This window comes from Rhinatrema bivittatum, chromosome 12, assembly GCF_901001135.1.
Source record: "Rhinatrema bivittatum chromosome 12, aRhiBiv1.1, whole genome shotgun sequence".
NCBI lineage: Eukaryota > Metazoa > Chordata > Amphibia > Gymnophiona > Rhinatrematidae > Rhinatrema > Rhinatrema bivittatum.
This window is the reverse complement of record NC_042626.1, coordinates 55,834,677-55,861,726: the sequence shown is the minus strand read 5'-3', so window position 1 is coordinate 55,861,726 and position 27,050 is coordinate 55,834,677. Positions and strand designations below refer to the sequence as shown.

At 44.5% G+C, this 27,050-nt stretch overlaps 1 protein-coding gene across 3 annotated transcripts; it reads right to left on the bottom strand.

Moving 5' to 3' along the window:
• Positions 1 to 867: 867 nt before the first annotated feature.
• G6PC3 (glucose-6-phosphatase catalytic subunit 3) lies at positions 868 to 20,318 on the bottom strand. 3 transcript variants are annotated; one of them, XM_029574242.1, is made up of 7 exons: positions 20,269 to 20,318; positions 10,851 to 11,068; positions 10,571 to 10,677; positions 4,486 to 4,576; positions 3,898 to 4,016; positions 3,098 to 3,239; positions 868 to 2,211 (listed from the first exon to the last, which is right to left on the bottom strand). In XM_029574242.1, exons 2-7 carry the CDS (start codon positions 11,066 to 11,068, stop codon positions 1,869 to 1,871), a joined length of 1,020 nt encoding a protein of 339 aa, XP_029430102.1. In that variant the 5' UTR covers positions 20,269 to 20,318; the 3' UTR covers positions 868 to 1,868. The 3 variants fall into 3 exon arrangements, with proteins under 3 accessions (XP_029430102.1, XP_029430100.1, XP_029430099.1); XM_029574240.1 differs by having other exon boundaries at positions 20,177 to 20,287; XM_029574239.1 differs by lacking the exon at positions 20,269 to 20,318 and adding an exon at positions 20,124 to 20,198.
• Positions 20,319 to 27,050: the final 6,732 nt, after the last annotated feature.

Below are 27,050 nucleotides of genomic sequence, written 5' to 3'. Positions count from 1 at the left end.
TCATGTTAAATCAGGCCAACATCTTGAACACAAGATTAAAGTACATCAAGTTAGAGCTACGGAAGGACCTTTATCATAACTTTGCTCGGCCTCCAATCAAGAAATCTGCAAAGCAGCTACTTGATCTTCTGCTCATACCTTTATTAAGCATTACTGCCTTGAGGAAGCTTCTGGGTGAGATTAGCAGTTTTATCCAAGCAGTACTATAAAAAGCTTGTTCAATAGCTGCTTCAATTCACACCAGCCTCAGAACCATAGGTTGCAACTCCAATCCTCATAAATTAATAAAAGCTCTTTTGCTTTGCAACCCTCCCAACTTGGGATTGCTGTGCTGCTACAGTTCTGTTTCTCCATGGAGAGGGCGAAGTTGCTTACATGCAGCAGGACAGTTCAGCCACACACTCCCCTAGCACTTCTCCTTCCCTAGAGCTGAAGTGCAGGTTGTAATAAAACTAAGGACATTCGGATGGGACTGTTGCACGGGGACACGTGCACACTCTGAAAAGACCTTCTAGGTCATTTTGGGGCTCTGTGAGAGCACAGTCCAGTTTGGTGCCATCAGTTGTCGCCCCCTCCCCCCCCCGTGTGGCTGATGTGTCCTGTTGTCTATGGAGAGTGACTTCACTTTCTTCTTCTCTTAAAAACCCACCCTCACTATGAAAGCAGCACGACAGGGCCCTCACAAGCATGACGCTGTGAGAAGTCTACAACACAAAAATAATGTGCGGCGATTAATTATACTGGACAATACTATTTTAGAAAAAGTGGAATTTTAATTCTCAGTGTGCACGCAACAGTTGTGCACAAAAGGTCAACTATAGAGTAAAAATGAGTTATCCAGGTTGTCTAGAAGAGGGCACAAGGTCTGAGGATAATCCAGTAATTTATTTGGTATTGGGAAACTGGAGAGAAACACTACAGATATTGGTCATACATCCAAGGAGGCCGGTACCTGGGAACCCGACGCAATAAGCAAATGAGCTGCTGCGCTAAAAAAGACGCACTAGGGATAAAATGGGTGGCCCTAGCGCGTCTATGGCATCGGCTACCCTGGAGACGTGGCTGTGCGTGGATTAGGAAAACGGACGCTCAATTTACGAGTGCCCATTTTTCCCTGCAGCAGATGTATATTGTGCGCACTGAAATTTTTTTTTTTTTTTTTACATCAAGACTGCTGCATTCTGTGGTTCTTCCTACTTAGTATCACGACGATACTAAGTAGATTAAAATGCATACCTCGGGCGCACAGGGAATTTTTTGCATTGCTGGGTAATAGCTAATAGCCTCATCTATGATGATGAGCACTATTAGCTACGCTTTTGTTTGGATGTGCATTTTGGACGCACTGATCCCCTTATTGCATCGGGGGGAAGGGATGAGTGTCCAACCACTCGTTAACTGTGCCCTAGGCTGGGCACACTTTATTGAATTGGCCCTAATGTGTTTAATGAAACAGGTGTGTATATAGAGATATATATATATAGAGAGAGAACGAGATTCTATCTATATATAGATACATTTTTCAGCTTAGTCACCATACAATCTTCCGAAGGTGAAAAGAATCAGTCACACCGAGACTGGGCCTTAGTGCAGTTCAGCTTGGGCTGCAGGTCACCTGGCATGAAGTGACAATGCTGAACTCTGCTGAGGATAAAGAAAGGGATGACTACCAAATGGGCCCAAGAGACCTCTTCTTTCAGTCTTAGCATCTTTGTACACCCCTGGGCCTGGAAGAATCAAAATGTACCTTTTCTTTTACATTAATATCCTTTGCAGCTACTTCTTCCCTAAGCACAGTCTTCCACCTTGTTATCTGCTGTGGGAAGCTGGACAGGCAGATAAAATGCTTACTTGTATTTTGCACTGATTTATTTCTTTGTCAGTAAGTGCACAAACCAGGGTGTGCCCACCATGACCAGCCAAGGGCAAAGTGTGTATTTCAGGAAGTTCAGGACATAGAAAAAAATAGGATAGTAAACTGGCAGTGGGACATGGTCCAGGATGTGCACGAGTCCTAGGGCAAGCATAAGGCACCACACTGTGCCTTTCCCATCAAATCTTCGATGCTGGATCTGTTTAAAACAAGGTGAATGGAGGGCGAGCCCCAAACCCAGTATGCTCCCTGCATCTCTGGTTGTAGAGGTAAAGGGCCTTGTGGCCAACCGAACCCACTTTGGATTTGTGCACCACTTGCTGGCAAGCTGGATGGACCTAGGAGAGAGTGACAACAGAGATTCAGGATTTGTTACCCAAAAATCCTGAGTAGCTCAGTGTTGTCAGACAGGAAACTTGGCTTGAATCACGGGCTGCCTGGACTATCCAGGGCAGAGAGGAGGAAAAGGTTGAGTTTCTTTAGCACAGAAGCACGAGGCGCTATTCCACCAGACATGGCTAAATAAAATGAAAAATAATAGAAAAGGTAAAAAGCGGAGGCTGAGAGAACTATGAAGGTACATCCCCTCTGGGGCTTCAGGCTTTTCTGTCCCTCTATTCTACTGAATTGTGTTGAGTATTTGTCCCCTCCACCTTCTAACAAATTCAGGACTTGCCATTCCCTTTAATGCATTTGGGTCTCCCCAGCAGGGCTGCTGGAAGTTAACTGGTGTAGCTCTGATGGCACAGGAACAGCTGCAAGCTGGTGTCTTGGCAGCAGCTACCCTCTCCCCGACACAGGCCTATGGCTGGGATGAGTATCAGAGAGGGCATCTCTGGTTACCTGTGGGACATCTTTGTGTTGCCCTAATGCTTAGGATTTGACAATTTGCTGCTTTTGCATTGGAGCTCTGCAACCACGTAGAGGCCAAATAGCATTTGGGTGGGATGGGGGAGGTCACAGCCTGGAGGAAGGGGAGTCTGCAACTCCCTTCAATCCCTACCACTTCTCCTCTCCCCTCCGCTCTTGCAGACATTTCTGGCTAAAATAGGAATATAGTTTCATGGCATCATCCCAAGGCAGAAAGACTCAATCATGGTACCTGAAACAAATGTTTTCTAAAACCCAGAGAAATGGTCCTTCATTATTGTAAAGGCAGTCTGGAATACTGTCCCAAAACCCACCCACATTTAAGAGCTCAGTCATCTGTCTATCTTAACTTACCAGGAAAGGTCAATCCCAATAATAACTAGAGTCCAGTACAGAAGCATGGTGCCCAGTAACAGGGCTATGGAAGTCAGGACGTAGAACCCCAGCTCCTTGTCCATGGGGACTTGGCTCTTCAGCATGTGACCCAAGGCAGCACCTGAAATTCAAACAGCAGTACACATGTGGACTAATGACACTGAAACCGAACCAAATATCCCAGGCTGGAGACATTCCTGCTGCAAGACAATGAATGAGCTTAACTTTCAATTCCTTTCCATGACCAGGTAGTGTAAACTGCTGAAGAATTCTCCATTGAGCAAGAAGGAAGTTCCTGCTGTGGAGTTACCAGCAAGCTCAGCACTGCTATTCAGGCAAGGGTCACTGGAGGTCATGCTTGGGTTGCACAGAAGGAAAGAGAGGAGACCTTTGATGTATCTGCTGCCCATTCACTACAACAGGAAGGGGCAAGGAGAGACATGGCCCCAGAGAGAAGGGGCCTTTACAAACGTGGATGCCAGAAGAACAAGGTAAAGGGACTTCCCTCCAATCATCTGGCCCCAGCAGAGAGACAGAGAAAAGGCCGGAGCTGGTCTTACAAGTCGCAGCTCGGCTTGCTGATGCCCTAAGCCAGTGTATCTCAAGAGCTGGCAGCCCTGGCCAAGCTCTCATGCAGTTTCTACACACATTCTTCCTGTAAGTTCAATTTAATTAAAAAACAAAAAACCTTTCCACATCTCTCTGCAAATGACATAGAGTGACTGCGTGGGGTTTTATCAGCTGCAGGCTTCCACTCGCTCCTTTCCTCATGTACTAACCCAGTATTATGCCAGCTGCCACCTGATGAGGGAAGTGCGCCAGAATGAAGATCCGCGAGGCGCCCACTGTCGAGAGCAGGAGGAAGTAAAGTGCAAAGGGGGCGAGTCTCACAAGGTGGCTGGGAAACCAAAAGGAGGAAGCAGTGGTTAGCTTTCAGAGAAAGAGGAGTAAGATTACCTACTTAGCTGGGCTCAAAAAGGTGGCAGTGAACTTTTTCTGAAATGAGGTTCAGGGCCATGGCTGCCTGCAAGGACCACGTTTAACGCTCTGCGTCCTCTCTCCTCTCTTTTCAAAGAGACCCAACAGGACAGGACAGGGCATGGGGGCTCTACCTTTCCTTCAGCTGAAACAGTACCCTTCATCCAGGCACGTGGGCACAGCCCATCCCCCACACACCTCTGTGAGTTTAATTCAAAGCGACCAATGTTTGACATCCTTTTTTAACACGTACCTCATCCAGAGGCATGCTGGGAATCCAATTACATTAAACCTAGAAGAGTTGGATTAGAGCAGCCCAGTAGATCGGCGACAGAAGCTAAGGACTGGACCTGCTCCAGCCTGGCTGTGGCTAGCACTACTGCACTCACCTCTGAGAATGGCGAGACACGTAGGCTGACAGGGCGGCTGCTATGGCCCACAAGGCTGCACCTGTGATCATGCAATGGCCAGAAGGGCTACCTGTGACAGGACACAAGTGGTTAATCACTGCTATGACAAAAGGAACTGGTTTCACTCCAGTTTAAAGAGGCATCCTCCAGACCAAAAAGGAGTCATTAAAACAGCCAACATCTGGCAACACCTGCAGAGATGTGAAGGATTGCATGGGCACAGAAAGTGAGCATCCTTAACAGAGGTCCTCTGTAGCAGGGTAGGAGCACTCACATGTCCACCATCCAGGCGGTACTGTCCAATGGATAATTGAAGGGCTTCAGTTTCTCCTGTTGTGAAGCAGCCACTTATCACTGCCCCCCCCGAAGGAAAAATGAGCAGCCTATAACTATAGGGAGAAAAGTTACAGCTTGAAAAACAAAAAAAAAAAAGCTAAGGAAACTTATCCTGGGAAGTTCATCGCATCTTTCATGTGGTGCCAGAGATCTCCCATCCTCAGGACATCAGATACGAGGAGTAGACACACCCTTGAACCAAGGTGGTTAAAGTAATTAGTTACTGGAACTAGACATTTATTTCTTTATTGCTTTTCTATACCGACGTTCAGCACACAGCAAAAACTGCCCATCAAAGAACCTTCCCCCTTGCTCGACCCAGAGCCAAACTGAGAATTCAACATAATGATGCACCATCAATTATCTATTATTTTATGAAGTAAAATTACTTAATTGTGATTGATAATGCTGAACAAGTAACGGGCCCAACATGCAGCTGCTTAGGAGGCTGCCTAAGTGAGCTGAATAAATATTTCCAGCTAACTAGATCAAGGTATTCAGCCACTGACTATACTCAGCTATCTGAAAGTTAGTCGGATAAGGTTGCAGATCTTTTGAACAGGTTGGGGGGGGGGGGTGGGAAGAGAGACTATAAAGCCTTCATAGTATTCAGCTATTAAATATGCCTGTAGGAGGGCCAGCTAATAGCTCGAGGTGAGGTGGTGGTGGTTTAGGGTTTGGGGGCCAGAGTGAGAAGTACAGATTGCACAGTACAACTGATGTCAAATCTTCACCGAGGTGTACTGTGGAGTTTGTATGTCTCGCTCTGCATGTAAAATTGGCCCCTAAACCACCACCACCATCATCATCACCACCACCTCACCTCGAGCTATTAGCTGGCCCTCCTACAGGCATATTTAATAGCTGAATACTATGAAGGCCTTATAAATAGGATCTCTCTCTCCCCCCCAAATTACCCTAAACACGCCCCTTTCTCTTACCATGGGTGTTAACCATGTGATGTGATATAGCATTTTGACGAATCTAGGGGTAAGCCGGCTAATGCATCAGCGTTTACTGATTAAAAATGATTCATGAACAGAAAAGCAACATTAGTACATTTCCTTGTTTATCATTATTATTTTTAAAGAAGCATCCAGCACTCCACAAATAAAACAGGCTGGGGGAAGGGCAGCACAAACACAAGCCAATGAGGGATTGGCATCCAGGAAATTAAAAAAAATTAAAAAAGGAAATTACCAATGAGGCAAACCCAGCCTGAATTTGTACTGTGCAATTCTAAAAGACATTCCTGTCACTCTTATCCGTTACTAGAATCACTCATTTTGGCATCAAGAAAAAAACCACAATTGAATGGGTTATAAAAAGAAAAAGATGAATTCTGAAGTTTAACAAAACAGTTACAAGGATTATGAATTATAAAGTACGCCCCTAAGGAAAGGACTTAATGTCGCATCTCCAAAAATGTCTTTATGCACTCTTGAGTGAGTTCTTGGCTAAATCCAGAAATGCCCTTCTCTTCCCACCCAGAAACAAAGTTTAATGATCAAGAAAACCACAGTCGTATTAGAGAGTCCTTGTCCTGGGCGAACACAAATGACTCCAACAAGGTAGCTCTTCTGTGTTCACCCTCAACAGGTCATTCCAGCAAAGTGGTAAAGTCCAGGCTATCCAAGGCCACCCCCATTGAGGTTGGTCACCCATCTATTTCCAGGCAGAAAATAAATCTTAAGAGGAGGAATAGCATTCTCAGGTACCTTCAACAAGTCAACTAAATACTTTTTAAACAAATCAGTGGAGACCTAGTGGACATTTTGGGAACATTAACCAAGCACCGCAAAGAAGTGTCTGGAAGTATTTTCCATTTTCCTGCTCTACTCTCACACTCTCAGAATTCCCGTAGCCCCAACCATCAACGATAACCTCCGCCTCGGGCCAGAGTCCCTGGATCTAGCTCCTCGGCCTGGCTGAGGAGGGGATAGCACAAAGGCCCACACTTAGGGGGATGGTCTCCACCTCCAACACCCCCGCTGGCCTCATTTCCACAATGGGTTGCACAAAACCTGTAATGGCAGTCTGACGAAGCACAGGTAAGGTCCAAGACCAAGAGGAGCTTGCCCCATGCCTTGCCTTTATGTTTCCTAACCATCGTGCAATGAAAGACCTGTTCACCTCTAATTATCTCTCCAGGAAACATGCACTGCCTAAATCTGGGGCTGATTGAATGCTGTTGACACTTAAAGGGATTGATGCAATACAGTGCGCTCAGCATGGTTGGACGCGGGTTTTGGATGCGCGTCCAAACCCCCGCGATGAAGCTATTAGCTATTCTCCCCCTATCTAAAATAAAAATGTGCGCCTGACCCGCACATTTCTGAGCAGCCCAAAACGTGTACAGAAAAGCAGAAAATACTGCTTTTCTGTACTTCCTCTGACTTAATATCATGGCAATATTAAGTCTAAGGAACTAAAAGGCCAAGAATGTTTAAAAAAAAAAACCAAAACAAAACTGTGCCGACAGGTTAGGAAAAGGGATGCTCATAAAATTGAGTGTCTGTTTTCCTAACCCGCTGACAGCCTCCTCTCCTTCCTTGGCAGGAGAGGAGGCTGACAGCCTCCTCTCCTGCCAAGGAAGCTCTAAGGGCGCACATTTGTCCCTACCACTCCTTTTTAGCGTGATCTCTCATTTAAATATTTGATCGCGCGCCCAGGAGAGGTGCCGGGCGCCCGTATTCCGCACAGATTTATTGCATCAGCCCCAAAGTTGGCCGTTTATATGATACTTCCACATATTCAATAAAATGTAATTGAAAAAAGGAAAATTGGTTCTTACGTGCTAATTTTCATTCCGGAAGTACCACAGATCAGTCCAGGACAGCTGGGTTCTGCCTCCCCTCCAGCAGATGGAGACAGAGAAGAACACTGTACCCAAGCAGTGTATTGCATCGATCCCTTTAAGTGTTTAAAAATACAATCCTAGAGACGCAGTCCATATGTATTCCGCACATTAAGAAAGGTGGAAGGAAGGCAAAACGATTACCGTCATGGTTAAAAGGTGAGGTGAAAGAGGGTATTTTAGCCAAAAAAAATCCTTCAAAAATTGGAAGAAGGATCCATCTGAAGAAAATAGGATAAAACATAAGCATTGTCAAGGTAAGTGTAAAACATTGATAAGACAGGCGTCCGATAGGGAAGCTTCTGCCTGCCAATCCTGTACCCAACGAAGACAAGCGCGCTGCACGAAACTGCTACATATAGCTGCCTGGATCCCTAGAGCCGAAACCTCAAAAATCTTCTTGAGCTGCAGCTCCAACCTGCGGTCCTGCAAATCCTTCAGCGCAGTGGCCCCTGTGACAGGAATGGTGGTCTTCTTTGTGACCGCTGAGACTGCGGCAGCCACCTTAGGGACCTTGAGGAGTTCCAAAGCCTCCTCAAGAAGCTGGTACAATTTGTCCATAGCTCTACCCACTCCTTAAACAAGAGATCCGTGACCGACATATGAAACGGAAACGACCAAGCTTGACCCTGGAGGCCCACCATGACCGGATCCATAGCTCCGAACCTGGAATCATCAGGAGGAACTTCAATACTGAGTTCATCTAGAATGGCTGGTATCAGAGGGCCCAGTTCATCCTTCCGGAACAGCCAAACCACCTTGGGATCGTCGCCCTCCATCATTGGCAAACCATCCGGCTTGAGTGGCTGAAGTGGAGGATCCAGATCCGCATCCTGCCCCTCTCCCGGCGCTTGCGGAGGAGACCGATCCGCATCTGACGTGTCCGTCTCTGAAGCATATGCTGGACGGGACCGAGACCATAAAGGGCGCTTTGCCTTGGTATCCTCTCTGCCCTCGAGTGATTTGGAGTGTTTGCGTGAAGCAGACTCCTTTCCAGCCCCCGTGGGCGCAGAGAGCGGACGGGGCATCTTAGCACACAGGCTCTTCGTCACCATACGGGCCTTGAAGACTTTGTGCAGCATCATAACAAATTTGGAGGAGAATGAGGAGGAAGACCCATCAGAGTCCTTGTCCTACCCCTCCTCCGAGAAATCAACTTGATCATCCAGATCCTCGCCCCCCCCAGAGGCAGGTGGTCTCGGAGACAGTGGTGGTAGGGAAGACCCCTCCCCCAGGACTGCCTTTTCCTGATCCCGCAAGGTCTTTAGCAAGGCCTCAGTCCCTGCACCGAGGAGAAAGGGATCTGAGGCCTGCTGCAGCCGATCGGGCCTCTCAGGCTCCCAGCGCAACCTGGAGCTGTCCCCGACAGCCTTGTTCTGAATCGCTGCTTGAGACGGGCCTTCCCCGCCTGACAGGCAGCCAGTACAAATCCCAGCGCGGGAAAGTCGCGCGTGCAACACTGCCAAACACTGAGCAGGCCGTGCCACGAGGCATGATCCCCGGCCTCGATTTAAAAATAGCCCGAAAAAAGAACCACATCGAAAAAGAGCCTTCCCGGGAATGAAACGGCCCGCGAAAACGGTGAAATTGCGGCAGAAATGGAGCGATCGCTAGGCCGGTCAAGAAGCTGTTTGAAAACAAAATATTTTTTTTTTTTTTACCTGGCTCTGTGCAGTCTGCTGAGGGTGAGTGAGCAGGAACCCCCGAAATCACCCTCAGCCGTGGCAGTTTCAGGGTTCCCAACCCTCTGCTCTCAAGCCTCAAATGCCAGGGGGGATGGTCCCACCAGGACCTGCCAACCCCCTGGGAGGCTAAAAACAGCTATCCTTACTTTTACTTTTTTTTTAATTTAAATTTACAGGGACCCTTCACCGAAATCCCTTTCTGTCCTGCCTGGAAATCACTTCTAACACTAAAAACACAAGTCACCCAAAACTCAACACTAGACTAACACCAGACACTAGGTTTTGCACCTCCACCATCTGCTGGAGACAGAGAAATACTGGCAGACTCCAGGTGGAACCTCAGGGGTATAGGACGGAGTCCGCAAGGTTCTTCTCTGTCTCCATCTGCTGGAGGGGAGGCAGAACTCAGCTATCCTGGACTGCTCCGGGTACGTAGAGGGACAAATGAATTATGCAATAAGGAAAAATAAACACCAATCATCAGAGCTCAGCTTTGGCATGGCTGGCTCAGTTGGCCGTCTTGGATCCCCCAGCTATTGGGCTAAGCTAGTTGGACCGGGGTCCCGGCTCCACTCATCGCTTGGCTGGCTAACTATTTAGCAGGATAAAAAGTTAGTCAGCTAACTGGCAGCCGCTGACTGCAGCTAGATATTCAAATGGTGCCATTTATCCTGCTAAGTGCAAACTTAGGCCTGGATTTTCTAAGGTCGCAGACCTTAGAAAATCCAGCGATAATGGGGAGGGCTGGGTGGCGAAGCTGGGGGGTGGGCCTGCGAAAGCCGGCAGCAATCGCACCTCTGTGGTGCGATCGCTGCCGGCTTTCACACCCAATAGCACTATCATAAAAGGTGGTGCGAAACTGATGGCGAAAAGGGCCCTTACCTTTTCGCAGTCAGCAACTTCTTGGCGGCATCCGCCCAGGTGCCACCCCGACTCCTCCCCTTCCGGTGCAGACGCCGCCCAGAACCCACCCCGATCCAGGTATCGCACGCAAAAAGCGACTTTTTGCGTGTGATCCCTTTTGAAAATGACCCCCTTCGCTGGCTAAATGGCAGTGAATATTGGGCTACAAATTAATAAGCCAGCATCCCAGAGCAGCAGAAGCCCTGTGTCTTTCATGCCCTAACATCACTTGTAGACAAGGGGACTGCTTTGGGCAGAAGCTCTCTCTGTTCTTATCACTAACCTGGCCCTGTCTCGCAGGAGGATGGGAATTGCTGAATCTGAAGTCTTAATTTGCTGTTGACGCCTGACTCATGAACCCACCAGAAAGGCCGGTCACCAAAAAGAAACCTAAAGAAGAAAATAGATTGTTAAACCACAGTCCCGCACCTTCAGCTCCACTCAATGATTGCTATTTGTATCCATTCAACTCCTTGGGCTGGCCTCAGTGGGAGCGATTTCTACAGAAATATGATTTTACATGAAACTGGATTAAGTAATAGGGCTGCAAGATTGCATCTTACCATTTACACACTACATTTAACCATTCTGTACTTAGTGTGATCCACAGGACAGTCAGCCCGAGCCTCTTGTCCAGGAAGTACGTGATGGTGAAGTAATTGAGAAAGATACTTTTGGGTTCACCCGCATAGCTAACCCAAGTCCAGAACTTCTCTAGGCCCAATGTCCTGGCCTGTAGCACCTCTGCCATCAGAATTCCATTCACGTACAGCGCCTCCATCTGAACAGAAACAAAGCAGAGAAGAAGAACTGGTGACGAGTCTGTTTATAGCAAACTTTCTTTGCCCAATGGTGCTGCATGCAGAAGGGAAAGTGAACTAACAAAATAGGCCTCGTGCTCTTTATGTTTCTGTTAATTTCTACCTCTCCCAGACCAACTTGCAATTAATTCTTCCACTTTTTCCCTATGTAAATATCATTTTTCTCCAGATAATTGTTCAGGTTAATTTCCTCCCTGTGCTGTTTTCATTCTGCTCTCCCCTTTCCCGAGCTGAATTGTCTGTTAATTCTTTCTCACTGATATCCGAAATGATTCCTGTACAAACATGAATACAATTTGTGGCTGCAAGACAGCCCAGAAAAATCAGTTTCTTTGTAAGAGTAATACTGATGTAACAGTAGCTTCTAATTTGCAGTTGTGTTTGTGCTCCTCTGGTGACGCACACAGTGGGACTGGAAGAAAACAGAGGACGATTTGTTGGGGAGGGAGAAACTGGCAGTGCCTGCTGGAAAACCAGCACAGAGACTGCCCCCACTGCCTCACATTAATGAAGCTTCAAAATGTTACTGGATGCAGAAAATTGCCATCAGAGACAGGATGAGCCATTCATACTTTTACTCCCCAGAGCACTGCAATTGCTGTTTTAGAGACCCCCACAACACATAACCCCAAGTGCATAGATGTAAATGGAGTACAACCAAGATTGATACAGCCCAGAGTACTCATGTATCCACTGCGTCACATGCAGTGAAAGCTTCAGTACTGCTGACAATGCAGAATTTTAGTAGATGCATTCATCCTGGAAAACTGTATTCTTCACAGGCTGATAATACATAAGAACATAAGAAGTTGCCATATTGGATCAGACCAAGGGTCCAGCAAGCCCAGCATCCTGTTTCCAACAGTGGCCAAACCAGGCTACAAGAACCTGGCAAATAACCAAACACTAAGTAGATCCCATGCTACTATGCCAGTAATAGCAGTGGCTATTCCCTAAGTCATCTTGATTAATAGCAGTTAATGGACTTCTCCTCCAAGAACTTATCTAAGCCTTTTTTAAACCCAGCTACACTAACTGCCTTTACCACATCCTCTGGCAATGAATTCCAGAGCTTAACTGTGCATTGAATGAAAAATAATTTTCTCTGATTAGTTTTAAATGTGCTACTTGCCAACTTCATGGAGTGCCCCCTAGTCCTTCTATTATCTGAAAGAGTAAATAACCGATTCACATCTACCCGTTCTAGTCCTCTCATGATCTTAAACACCTCTATCATATCCCCCCTCAGCCGTCTCTTCACCAAGCTGAAAAGTCCTAACCTCTTTAGTCTTTCCTCATAGGGGAGCTGTTCCATCCCCTTTATCATTTTGGTTGCCCTTCTCTATACCTTCTCCAGTGCAACTATATCTTTTTTGAGATGCGGCGACCAGAATTGTACACAGTATTCAAGGTGTGGTCTCACCATGGAGCAATACAGAGGCATTATGACATTTTCCATTGTATTCACCATTCCCTTCCTAATAATTCCTAACATTCAGGATGATACATAACGGTGTGCTCGGCCGCACATTTCTCACCGGTGTCTATTACCCCCTTATACTGTAAGGGGTAATAGCGTGTGGAAAACACTCTGCCAACCCCCCCAAAACTAATAGCACTCATCACATGTAAATGCATGTTGATGAGCCTATTAGTTAGTTGCCCAGAATACTGTCCAAGGGCAGGCGTTAAGTTCTAAGTGACTCTGAATTTTCTGCTTTTCTGAACACCCTCCGACTTAATGTCCTAGCAATATTAAGTCAGAGGAACCAAAAATTAAAAAAAAAAAAAAAAAAAAAATCTGCCCGCCAGTCGGCGGGTTAGAAAACAGCCACTCAATTTTGCTGGCTTCTGTTTTCCAAATCCGTGGCTGTCAGCAGGTTTGAAAACAGACGCCAGTAAAATTGAGCATCAGTTGTTGGACCCGCTGACAGCCATCCCTAATGCTAATAAGGAGGTGCTAGGGTCACGCCATTGTTTCTAGCACCTCCTTATTAGCGCACGGCCTCATTTAAATAGAGAATCGCGGACCCAGGAGAGGTGCCTGGGCACGCGTCGGGAGAGCAGGCATTAAGATGGAGTGTTAGCTCTCCCGCACTTCTTAATGAATCGGCCTGATTCTGTTTGCTTTTTTGACTGCTGCAGCACACTGAGCCGACGATTTCAATGTATTATCCACTATGACGCCTAGATCTCGTTCTTGGGTAGTAGCACCTAATATGGAACCTAACATTGTATAACTATAGCATGGGTTATTTTTCCCTATATGCATCACCTTGCACTTATCCACATTAAATTTCATCTGCCATTTGGATGCCCAATCTTCCAGTCTCGCAAGGTCCTCCTGCAATTTATCACAATGCACTTGTGATTTAACTACTTTGAATAATTTTGTATCATCTGCAAATGTGATTACCTCACTCGTTGTATTCCTTTCCAGATCATTTATAATTATATTGAAAAGCACCGGTCCAAGTACAGATCCCTGAGGCACTCCACTGTTTTCCCCTTTTCCACTGAGAAAATTGACCATTTAATCCTACTCTCTGTTTCCTGTCTTTTAACCAGTTTGTAATCCACGAAAGGACATCGCCTCCTATCCCATGACTTTTTAGTTTTCTTAGAAGCCTCTCATGAGGGACTTTGTCAAACGCCTTCTGAAAATCCAAATAAATCTCATCTACCTGTTCACCTTTATCCACGTTTATTAACCCCTTCAAAAAAATGAGGCAGATTTGTGAGGCAACACTGCCCTTCAGTGAATCCATGCTGACTTTGTTCCATTAAACCATGACTTTCTATATGCTCTACGATTTTGATCTTTAGAATAGTTTCCACTATTTTTCCCGGCACTGAAGTCAGGCTCATTGGTCTACAGTTTCCTGGATCGCCCCTGGAGCCTTTTTTAAATATTGGGGTTGCATTGGCCACCCTCCAGTCTTCAGGTACAATTTTATTGGTAAGACTACAGTAATCCCACAAAAACTACAAAGGATATGGAATTGAACTACTAACTAATTACAAAACTATCCCTAACAGTGACAAAAAAAAGTCTACCGATGACCATTATCATGGTAGCCTCTGTCATAAATATAGTCATAGGTCCAAAACTAAAGTTCCAAACTAAGCTTATTTTTTTTTTTTTTTTATATTGCCAACTAAAAACGTGAATATATAATCTTCACTTACTATAGACACACTTGTTACTCCAATAAGGCCACAGCAACATTATATCTGAACACACAGTACTGATGAGCTGCAACTCCTTCATCAAGTAAAGATTAGAAAATAATATTTAACTGTTTACTATGTACTCCCTAGCGGAAAGGCAGGATAGGGGAGATATGATAGAGACATTTAAATATCTCAAATTTTCCATACACAGGAGGCGAGCATCTTTCAAAGGAAAGGAGGCTTTAGACGGAGCAAAGGGTCATGGAATGAGGGTGAAAGGGGGTAGACTCTGGAGTAATCTTAGGAAATATTTCTTTACAGAGAGGGTGGTGGATGTGTGGAACGATCTCCCAATGGAGGTGGTGGAGACAAAAACAGTATCTGAATTCCAGAAAACCTGGGATAAACACAAGGGATCTCTTAGGGAGTGATGGGAATTGTAAAGCTAAATTAGTTGGGCGGATGGGCAGACTGGATAGGCCATATGTTTTTTTTCTGCCATCATGTTTCAATATTTTTAACTTGCGCTGCCTATGATACTTGGTTCTTGAGATGAAATGTAGCAAAGAAGTCCCAAAATCACGACACAGAATCGTGTTTTGCAGAGTCTGCGTTGGGGAAAATGTGCATTGAACTCTAGCTCCTTCAGAATGAAAAATTAAAAAAAAAACCGGCTCCCCACCCCCTCCAAGCACTTCTCTGGTCCCCCCACACACTTGTTTCCCCCTCCCCAAGGCCCTCCAAGCCCGTCCCTGGCCCCCCCCCCCCCCCACACACATTTCCCCCTCCAAGCACATCTCTGGCCCCCCCACACACTCATTTTCCCCTCCCCAAATCCCTCCAAGCACATCTCCGGCCCCCCCACACTCATTTCCCCCTCCAAGCACATCTCTGGTCCCCTCACACTCATTCCCCCCATCCAGCACACTTATTCCTCCCCCTCCAGCTACCTCTTCTCTTTGAGTGTTGCCAGCTGAATGCTTCGCTCCCTTCAGTGTGCTACATAAAAGCTTCCTTGGTCACTCAACGCTGTTGCTTGCTGTGCTGTGTCTGCCCATGTGCTCCTCTAACAGTGACCTGCTCTGGGCAGGCCTCACTGGCAGCAGCAGCCAATCATAGGGTCAGCTGGGCACAAGTCCCGCCCACCAAGCCCCAAAAAACCCACAATTGGCAGAAAAAAAATAAGCAATCCACAAATTAAAAAAAAAAAAAAGCAAATTGCTAGATTAAAAAAGCTCAAACTCGTGAGAAATAAGCCAGGTTGGCAACACTAACTGAGGGACTGCAGGGAGCATATTGGGTTATGTACCGTGTCAGTGAAACTTTGTCTCCATCTGCTGGCAGGGAGGCAAAACTCAGGAGTCTGGACTGATCTGGGAATGTACAGGTATCTATAGTTACACAATTCAAGGTTCCACATCAAGACTCACCACTAAAGAAAAGGATCCTGCCAGGCATTTGTGACCTGGCTTGGGCATTGTTGGAAACAGGATACTGGGCTTAATGGACTTTTGATCTGACCCTATATGGCAAGTCTTATGTTCTTACCTATGTATTTTTTGTATTTGCTGTATATTTCATTGAAATGATGTATCTGTAAACCAGTATGATACTACCACGAATATCGGTATATAAAAATAAACAAATAAAATAAATAAATACCTAGGCGTCACTGTGGATAATACATTGAAATCTGCTCAGTGTGTGGCAGTAGCCAAGAAAGCAAGTAAAATGCTAGGAATTATTAAGAAAGAAATGGAGAATAAAATAGAGAATATCATATTGACTCTGTATCGTGCCATGGTGCAGCAACATATTGAGTATTGCGTGCAATTCTGCTCAATGTATCTCAAAAAAAGTTATAGCAGAATTAGAATAGGTCCAGAGAAGGGTGACCAGAATGATTAAAAGGGATGGAACAATTCTTCTATGAGAAAAGGCTAAAGAGGTGGGGCTCTTCAGCTTGGAGAAGAGATGGTTGAGGGAAGATATGGTAGAGGTCTATAAAATAAGCGGAATACAACATCGGTTATGTACTCTTTCAAAAAGTACAGACTAGAGGACACACAAAGAAGTTACTAAGTAAAGAAGTTCTAGGGAGCATGCAATGAAGTTAAAACAAATGGGAGAAAATATTTTTTTTACTCAACGCATACTTAAGCTTTGGAATTCATTGCAAGAGGATGTGGTGAAAGCTGTTAGTGTAACTGGGTTTAAAAAAGGTTTGGACACGTTCCTGGAGGAAATCTCCATAAACCATTATTAAGGCGGACTTGGGGAAATCCACTACTTATCTCTGGGATAAGTGGCATGGAATCTATTTATCTTTTGGGATCCTGCCAGGTACTTGTGACCTAGATTGACTACTGTTGGAAACAGGATACTGAGCTTGATGGACCTTTGGTATGAGTCAGTATAGCAAATCTTATGTTCTTAGGGTGAAAGAAGAAACATGCAGTGTAGGCTCCTGCTGCAAAAGGAGTAATAATAAAGCACTCTGCCATATTGGCCTGAGGGAGGAAGCCAGAGCTGGTCCTGGGGCCCAGTTGGAAGCTACTGTTGCTGGTGGCTTGAGTTGAATTGGGGGGGGGGGGAGGTAGGGAAAGAGTGAACATGTCTATAAGAGTGAGTGAGTGTATTGGTGTAGAACGGGGATGGCGAACTCCAGTCTTCGAGTGCCGCAAACAGGCCAGGTTTTCAGGATATCCACAATGAGCACGCATGAGAAAGATTTGCATCCAGTGGAGGCAGTGCATGCAGATATTTCTCATGCATATTCATTGTGGCTATCCTGAAAACCTGGTCTGTTTGCGGCCCTCGCGGACTGGAGTTAGCCATCCCTGGTGTAGAAGGAAGAGAAGTGAGAGAGCATGAGTGTCTCTAGCCTCATCCTGCGCCACTACTCGATGATGCTTCAAGGATGGTACCTGTAAGTACATGGTCCTACTCATTTTGGCTGCAGCCTTTGATACTGTGAACCATAACAACTTGCACAATTGACTTCTGGAAATAGGCATCTCTGGTACTATTTTCTTTTATTCATTTGGATGTACACAACAGCTACTTTTTGTGCAAAAGACACCTGCACGGCAGGAATCAACAAACGGACTCCCTCATGGCTTGGCCCTATCAGTCATGCTTTTAATATATATCTCTGTTCCCCCTTTGCAAATTGCTGGCTGGATTGGGTCTGTGTTATAGCGTATATGCAGATGATATCCAATTCTTTTTTCCAATGCATGCTACTTGGTCAACTACCCTTAAATACATCACACTTTATCCACAATCAAACAATGACTTTCTCATAACAGATTATTAATAAAATGTCAAGAAAAAAAAGAGAATAATTCTTAGCAGAAAGTTTAACCCAGACTTTCCCTCTCAGTTCTCATTTGAGAATTTCAAATGTTCAAGATGCCTATAATCTAGGCATAACAATCGAGGCCAACATATCCATTTAAAAGCACAGATAGCATGTTTCTCAACCTTCACTATCTAAATTGCTCATGCTTCAGCATTTAAAGCCTCTTCTGCCTGCAGATGATTTTCTCATCCTGCAAACATTAGTGGTATTCAGTCTTGATTACTGTAATTCCCTTTACATGGGCTTACCAGCATCCACACTGAGACCATTACATATCCATCAGAACTCAGCGGCTCGAGTTCTCACTAATTCCAGCATAAGAGAACATCACACCCATCCTGAAATCGCTCTACTTGTTACCAATCCAATGGCGAATCAAATAAAAGGTCAGTACTATAATAAAGCAATTAATACCGCTGCAGTCTCTGTGTTAAATTCTACTGGCCAGGTATACTATCCCCAGCAAACGCTCAGCCAACTGCGGCCTGCTTGAAGTACCTTCTATCCAGAAAGCACGCCTTGGTGAAGTTTGTGACTTTGCCTTCTCTACTGCATGTGCCTGTTGGTAGAACTCACTTCCGCAGTCTTTACAATTAATCTCTTGCCCAAAAACATTTAAATCACAGCTTAAGACTCACTTTTTTTTAACTCGCTTTCCCAGAGAACTAGATTTATATATGCTAACAATCCTGTATTTGATCTGTCAGCACATTCTTGAAATGTTTTTTTCAATTGATTATGCTTATGGTAGTTTGTTTATACCTTTATGGTCTGCTACATGTGACACTGTGTTTTTTATTGTAACCTGATGCGAATGAAGGAGAAGGTGGGCTATCCATTTTTTAAATAAATAAATGGAGAGACATGAGAATGTGACTGAGCATGTATGGGTGGGAGAATGAACAGGTGAAGGAGAAAAAGGTGCTTTTCAATATATATATATAAATGATCTGGAAAGGAATACGACGAGTGACGTTATCAAATTTGCGGATGATACAAAATTATTCAGAGTAGTTAAATCACAAGCAGACTGTGATACGTTACAGGAGGACCTTGCAAGACTGGAAGATTGGGCATCCAAATGGCAGATGAAATTTAATGTGGACAAGTGCAAGGTGTTGCATATAGGGAAAAATAACCCTTGCTGTAGTTACACGATGTTAGGTTCCATATTAGGAGCTACCACCCAAGAAAGAGATCTAGGCGTCATAGTAGATAATACATTGAAATCGTCAGCTCAGTGTGCTGCAGCAGTCAAAAAAGCAAATAGAATGTTAGGAATTCTTAGGAAGGGAATGGTTAATAAAACGGAAAATGTTATAATGCTTCTGTATCGCTCCATGGTGACACCACACCTTGAATACTGTGTACATTTCTGGTCACCATATCTCAAAAAAGATATAGTTGCAATGGAGAAGGTACAGAGAAGGGCAACCAAAATGATAAAGGGGATGGAACAGCTCCCCTATGAGGAAAGGCTGAAGAGGTTAGGGCTTTTCAGCTTGGAGAAGAGTCGGCTGAGGGGGGATATGATAGAGGTCTTTAAGATCATGAGAGGTCTTGAACGAGTAGATGTGACTCGGTTATTTACACTTTCGAATAATAGAAGGACTAGGGGGCATTCCATGAAGTTAGCAAGTAGCACATTTAAGACTAATTGGAGAAAATTCTTTTTCACTCAACGCACAATAAAGCTCTGGAATTTGTTGCCAGAGGATGTTATTAGTGTAGCTGGGTTCAAAAAAGGTTTGGATAAGTTCTTGGAAGAGAAGTCTATTAACTGTTATTAATCAAGTTTACTTAGGGAATAGCCACTGCTATTAATTGCATCAGTAGCATGGGATATTCTAGGTGTTTGGGTAATTGCCAGGTTCTTGTGGCCTGGTTTGGCCTCTGTTGGAAACAGGATGCTAGGCTTGATGGACCCTTGGTCTGACCCAGCTTGGCAATTTCTTATGTTCTTATGTGTGAGTATGAGCATGTATGGATGAACATGTGCATATTTGTGTGTATGTGTATGAGAGTAAATTTGTACGCATCCGGTCCTGCCCTGCTCTCACCCCTGCTAATCTACCATAATCTCAAGGTGACCTGAAATAAATACCCAGGTATGGATCTGGCTATGCTCGTCTATTGAGTTCTGATGTTTCTTAATCAAAGTAGGAACTACAGCCTGCTACATATAATAGAGGAAGAGAATTAAAAACCCAGCCCCGCCAAACACTGGATACTGATGTAGAACTATTAGTGACCTAAGCACCTCCCCTCCCCGCCCCTTAAGCTCCTGTTTATTCTCATGTTGGGTCCAATAAATGGTTACCACAGGCCGCAAGGAGATTAATTCCAAAAGCAGCAGCAACCCCAGCCTTCAGTCTCATCGATAAAGAGCAGACTATAAATAAGTAAATATCACCAGCTTTAAAACCTGACAGCCCAAACAATTTAACTACAAATCGAAATGGAAAAAAAAAGCCTACAAAGTTTCCAACGTTCAGCCCCCTCCTGTCATGTACGGCATAACGCATCCCACCTTCGCACGATCAGAATCCGCCGGCAACCTCCAAGGCCTACAAGTCCCAGCATGCAGTGGGGACGGCGACAGGACCGCTCAACTCGCTTTACCTCTCAAACCGCACTTCGCCAGTTTCCACCACCGGCTTCTTACTGAAGAGTCACTTCCGGCTGCGGGTAGGTTGCCGCGCGGCGCATGCGTATCTGCGCGTTACCTCCACCTCCTTCTGACAGACGTAAGGGGAAATCATTTCTGTAGGGAACGCTAAGTGGAATGGCAAAGTTTATCAAAATAGGGGACAGCTCTTGTAAAGAGGACGTGTTCGTCCTGTATCTTATGCCTTGGCTCACAGAGCACGGAGCCTGTTTTGCGTTCTTACTCCCTCGCCCATGGAGCCCGGGGCCTTCCCCACTCCTGATGTCCCCTACAATCTCGGACTGAAGTAGTGCAGGCGATGCTGTTTCTCCTTTCCCTAATGGAGGGGCTTTGCTCAGTCCCTTGACATACTGTCCCAATGCTGAAGTCTCATATTTGGGGTAGGGAAGGAATTTATTTTTTTTTCCTTACTTACTATTATTACTAGTTCTAAATTTTTATCTAGTGTTACGAGGTGTACCCAGCGCTTTACTGATATACACGAGAGCACTTGTACTTACAAGCTAGACAACATACAAGATAAATAAACATTGGGGAGAATCAAGGAAAATAAAATCTCATGGGAAGCAAAGAAAAATATTTATCAATTAGAAGGCAGACTATTTATTTATTTATTTATTTATTTATAACTTTTTCTATACCGAAGTTCAAAAAACAGAGTTAATTATCACTCCGGTTTACATATCAACCTTGAACAAACAGTGACAAAATTGTCTTACATAGAACAGGGGGAGAAACTTGGATACAACATAAGTAAAGGGAAATATAACAAATCGAACTGTTAAGAGCTAAATGAATTGTCTAGATGGGGTGAAAAGGAGACTATCAACATCTATAACTATATAACCATTATTAAATGGAATGCCTTTCTGTATGCTTTTGGAATGAGAGCAGTTTTAGCTGAAAGATTAATTTAAGGCATAAAAGATCTGTACTAAAACTGGCAATTAAATACAATCAGATCCTCTTTCTGATTTTTTTCTTGGGGGAGGGGGGGGGGAAGGATTTATAATGTCAGTCTTGAGAACATTCCCAGTCATGAATCAGAAACAGTATGCAGGCAGCTCTCACTGAAACATAAATATAGCAAGAACAAATGAATAATAACTCAGGATAGGTTATGGTCGTAAAATTGTTGTTCACTATTTTCAAAAGTGTAAGAATAAAACAGGACAAAATAAATAAATCTCCAAAGAATAAGTCCACAAAAGGGAATACTAGCTAGAAAACAGGTAGGTTCGTAATTAGAACATAAGAAATTGTCATACTGGGTCAGACCAAGGGTCCATCAAGCCCAGCATCCTGTTTCCAACAGTGGCCTATCCAGGCTATAAGTACCTGGCAAGAACCCAAAAACTAAGTATATCCCACGCTACTGATGCTAGTGGCTATTTTCTAAGGCAACTTGATTAATAGCAGGTAATGGATTTCTCCAAGAACTTATCCAAACCTTTTTTAAACCCAGCTACACTAACTGCACTAACCACATCCCCTAGCAACAAATTCCAGAGTTTAATTGTGCGTTGAGTGAAAAAGCATTTTCTCCAATTAGTTTTAAATGTGCCACATGCTAACTTTATGGAGTGCCCCCTAGTCCTTCTATTACCTGAAAGAGTAAATAACCGGTTTACATTTACCCATTCTAGACCTCTCCTGATTTTAAAGACTTTTATCATATCCCCCCTCAGCCATCTCTTCTCCAAGCTGAACAGCCATAACCTGTTTAGTCTTTCTTCATAGGGGAGCAGTTCCATCCACTTTATCATTTTGGTCGCCCTTCTCTGTACCTTCTCCATCACAACTATATGTTTCTTGAGATCCGGCGACCAGAATTGTACACAGTATTCAAGGTGCGGTCTACCATGGAGCGATACTGAGGCATGACATCCTCTGTTTTATTCACCATTCCCTTCCTAAGAATTCCTAACATTCTGTTTGCTTTTTTAACTGCCACAGCACACTGAGCTGACGATTTCAAAGTATTATCCACTATGACGCCTAGATCTCTTTCCTGGAACCTAACATCATGTAACTACAGCATGGTTTATTTTTCCCTATATGTAACACCTTGCACTTGTCCACATTCAATTTCATCTGCCATTTGGATGCCCAATTTTCCAGTCGCACAAGGTCCTCCTGCAATTTTATCACAATCCGCTTGTGATTTAACTAGTCTGAATAATTTTGTATCATCTGCAAATTTGATTACCTCACTCATTGTATTCCTTTTCAGATAATTTATAAATATATTGAACAGCATGGGTCCTAGTACAGATCCTTGAGGCACTCCACTGTATACCCTTTTCCACTGAGAAAACTGTCCATTTACTCCTACTCTCTGTTTCCTATCAACCAGTTTGTAATCCATGAAAGGACATCGCCACCTATCCCATTACGTTTTACTTTTCTTAGAAGCCTCTCATGAGGAACTTTGTCAAATGCCTTCTGAAAATCCAAATACACTATATACACCTATAGCTACATGTTTATTAACTCCTTCAAAAAAGTGAAGATTTGTGAGCCAAGACTTGCCTTGGGTAAAGTCATGCTGACTTTGTTCCATTAAACCATGGCTTTCTATATGCCTGTGACTTTGATCATTAGAATAGTTTCCACTATTTTTCCTGGCACTGAAGTCAGGCTAACTGGTCTATAGCTTCTCGGATTGCCCCTGGAGCCCTTTTTAAATATTGGGGTTACATTAGCTACCCTCTAGTCTTAAGGGACAATGGATGATTTTAATGATAGGTTACAAATTTTAACTAATAGATATGAAATTTCATTTTGAGTTCCTTCAGAACCCTGGGGTGTATACCATCTGGTCCAGGTGTTTACTACTCTTCAGTTTGTCAATCAGGCCTAACATATCTTCTAGGTTCACCGTGATTTGGTTCAGTTCATCTGAATCATTACCCATGAAAACCTTCTCCGGAACCGGTATTTCCCCAACATCCTCTTCAGTAAACACCAAAGATTCTCTAAAAATCTATTGCGATGAGTGAGGTTAGTTGAGAATTATAAAGTGGGTTGATAGGCCTCAACCGGATTCTTTGGAAGAGCTTTGTAACTCACAGAACTTCATTAGCCTGTAACTTTAGACTTTGTCTTTTATCTTTTTCTCCCTCCATAAACAATACAGATTAAAAATAAGACTTTCATATTCTGAGCCTTATTTATTTTTTGCATAATTTTGGAATCTAAAAATCAACCTGTAGTAAGACTAATTGAAGTCCTGTACATATGATAACCTCTGGTTTTAACATGCTTCAAATATAGTAAATATTAGCAAAATACAGATTTGAGGGAGTATGTATGTGGAGGTGGGGCTTGGCTTTATTTAAGCCTGAAACAGGCATGGTGAAGGCTGTTTTTAATAGCCTTTGCCACACTGGATGCTTCAGTGGCATTTGTCATTCATAAAGACCTCCAAGAAACCAAAGGCATCTTCATTAGGTGCCACAGGATCCAGATTTAGCTAAGGTCAGGTACTTCAAGGTAAATTTTTAAAAGGTTGATTGTGGAAATATTGGCATATACATAAGGGTCTGTGAGTACATTTATGTGTGTAAAAAAGGGGTGGTCCAGGGGCTTCCCAAGACGAGCCAACATTTACATGTGTAAGATGCTATTTTATAATAAATTTACGCATGTTAATTTGGCAGCTTACTCGCATATATTTACACCTCTTTATCTGGCGTTAGTGATAGTAAACGTCTTTAGAGTGAAATACTGACGGGGTGGGGGGTCTTATGAACGGGAGTGGGGAGATCAGGGTGAAGAGCCAGTAGGGTTTCGATGACCTACAGATGGACTGGGCAACTGATAATTGAATTGGTAAACAGCCACTTAGCCTGATAAGCCTGATAAAAACATAAGAAAATGCCATACTGGGTCAGACCAAGGGTCCATCAAGCCCAGCATCCTGTTTCCAACAGTGGCCAATCCAGGCCATAAGAACCTGGCAAGTACCTAAAAACTAAGTCTATTCCATGTTACCATTGCTAATGGCAGTGGCTATTCTCGGGTAGATTTTTAAAAACAGCGCGATCGCATACTTTTGTTTGCGCAGCAGGCGCAAACAAAAGTACGCTGGATTTTATAAGATACGCGCATAGCCGCGCGTATCCTCTAAAATCCTGGATCGGCGAGTGCAAGGCTGCCGATTTTGGGCAGCCGGTGCGCGCCGAGCCGCGCAGCCTGCCTCCGTTCCCTCCGAGGCCGCTCCGAAATCGGAGCGGCCTCGGAGGGAACTTCCTTTCGCCCTCCCCTCACCTTCCCTTCCCTTCCCCTACCTAACCCCCCCCCCCCCAGCCCTATCTAAACCCCCCCTTACCTTTGTTCCTAGATTTACGCCTGCGAGAAGCAGACGTAAATCTACGCGCCGTCCTCCGACCCGGGGGCTGGTCCGGAGGCCTGGACCACGCCCCTGGGCCGGCGCCATGCCCCCAGTCCCGCCCCCGAAACACAGCGTCATCGGGTCACACCCCCGACACACCCCCTTCGACAAACCCCGGGACCTACGCGCGTCCCGGGGCTCTGCGCGCGCCAGCGCCCTATGGAAAATAGGCGCGCCGGTGAGCAGAGCTTTTAAAATCCGCCCGTATGTGAACTTAATAGCAGGTAATGGACTTCTCCTCCAAGAACTTATCCAATCCTTTTTTAAACACCGCTATACTTACTGTATTAACCACATCCTCTAGCAACAAATTCCAGAGTTTAATTGTGCGTTGAGTAAAAAAGAACTTTCTCCGATTAGTTTTAAATGTGCCCCATGCTAACTTCATGGAGTGCCCCCTAGTCTTTCTACTATCTGAAAGAGTAAATAACCGATTCACATCTACCCGTTCTAGACCTCTCATAATTTTAAACATCTCTATCATATCCCCCCTCAGCCGTCTCTTCTCCAAGCTGAAAAGTCCTAACCTCTTCAGCCTTTCCTCATAGGGGAGTTGTTCCATTCCCCTTATCATTTTGGTAGCCCTTCTCTGTACCTTCTCCATCGCAATTATATCTTTTTTGAGATGCGGCGACCAGAATTGTACACAGTATTCAAGGCGCGATCTTACCATGGAGCGATACAGAGGCATTATGACATTTTCCGTTTTATTCACCATTCCCTTTCTAATAATTCCCAACATTCTGTTTGCTTTTTTGACTGCCGCAGCACACTGAACCGACGATTTCAATGTGTTATCCACTATGACGCCTAGATCTCCTTCTTGGGTTGTAGCACCTAATATGGAACCCAGCATGGGTTATTTTTCCCTATATGCATCACCTTGCACTTATCCACATTAAATTTCATCTGCCATTTGGATGCCCAATTTTCCAGTCTCACAAGGTCTTCCTGCAATTTATCACAATCTGCTTGTGATTTAACTACTCTGAACAATTTTGTGTCATCTGCAAATTTGATTATCTCACTCGTCGTATTTCTTTCCAGATCATTTATAAATATATTGAAAAGTAAGGGTCCCAATATAGATCCCTGAGGCACTCCAATGTCCACTCCCTTCCACTGAGAAAATTGTCCATTTAATCCTACTCTCTGTTTCCTGTCTTTTAGCCAGTTTGCAATCCACGAAAGGACATTGCCACCTATCCCATGATCTTATCCAGTTAACTTGAATATCTTATTCATGTGTATATTGCAAGGTAGATTTACACTTATTTGATAACCCGTACATATATGATATGCATCAGTTATAAAATACAGGGCTTGAGCCGTGTGTGGCCATATACTCGTGTATATGGGCACGCATGCAAGTGTTTTAAAGTTATCATCCTTGTGTGCCTAAGAAAGGAACAGCTCATCAAGGTGAGAAGGGTAGAAAGTCTCACTAAGGGACACCCACACATACTCTCAAAATAATAAAAAAAAATAAGAGATAAGGGGGAAAAGGGGCGTATCCTTGGCAAGGGGAGTTTAAGGTTACTCTCACTTACCTAAGGTATGAACCCCAAGATTCCTGGCCTAGTGGAAGGGAGACCATGCAGTAAAACAATAACCCAACTAATCTGTGTTTGATGTGTTCCCTCTATGTGCCCAGATCAGTCCAGACTGCTGGGTTTTGCCTCTCCTCCAGCAGATGGAAAAAGAAAAAGTTTTACTGACATTGCCCCATAACACGAGGTGCCACCTGCAGTCCCTCAGTAATTCTCTGGCTCCAGCAGATGGTGTAGGTGGAAAATCTGCAATCTGAGACTGAGAATAATTAAAAAAAAAAAAAAAATAGGTTTCTTGGAGATTGCCTCCCAGGTCCTGGTGGGGCTATCCTCCCTGGATTTGAGGCGGACAAGCAGGGGTTGGGAATCCTTGGCTTGTTCAGTCCTTCTTTGCCATTGAGGGCAGATAACTGGTGGTCCAGTTCCCTATCCCTGGAGGACAGACAGAGCCTGAGGCCATTCTTTGGTGAAGGGAAGTAGTCAATTTTTTCTTCATTTCTGGTGCTGCTGAGCCTGTATTAAAAAAAAAAAAAAGTAATTTCGGGGCTCAGTCAGTGTGCTGACGCAGTCGGGGCGTTGTGGCACCATATCCTTGTTAGCGCTGCCCTTTCTTTCTATTGAGCAGACGGCTTCTTCTTCCCTGATCCTCCGATGGCGATCGTTGCACTGGCGCACCGCTGCCATGTCACACGAGTTGAGCCGGGGGGAAGGAACTTCACAGGCAGTAGCAACAGTGTCAGGCGGCTGCTGTGAGTCAGGATGGCTCTCTCTTGAGCAGCAGCCAGTGGAT

Excerpts from the sequence above, each read along its gene's own strand:
- G6PC3 (XM_029574239.1), bottom strand. The coding sequence starts at position 20,171 with ATGCGTTATGCCGTACATGACAGGAGGGGGCTGAACGTTGGAAACTTT. Across the intron at positions 11,069-20,123 it reads GGCTGAACGTTGGAAACTTT|ATGGAGGCGCTGTACGTGAA; the intron begins GTAGGCTTTTTT and ends GTTTCTGTTCAG. Across the intron at positions 3,240-3,897 it reads GGCAGCTGGCATAATACTGG|GTGCTGCCTTGGGTCACATG; the intron begins GTTAGTACATGA and ends TTTGAATTTCAG.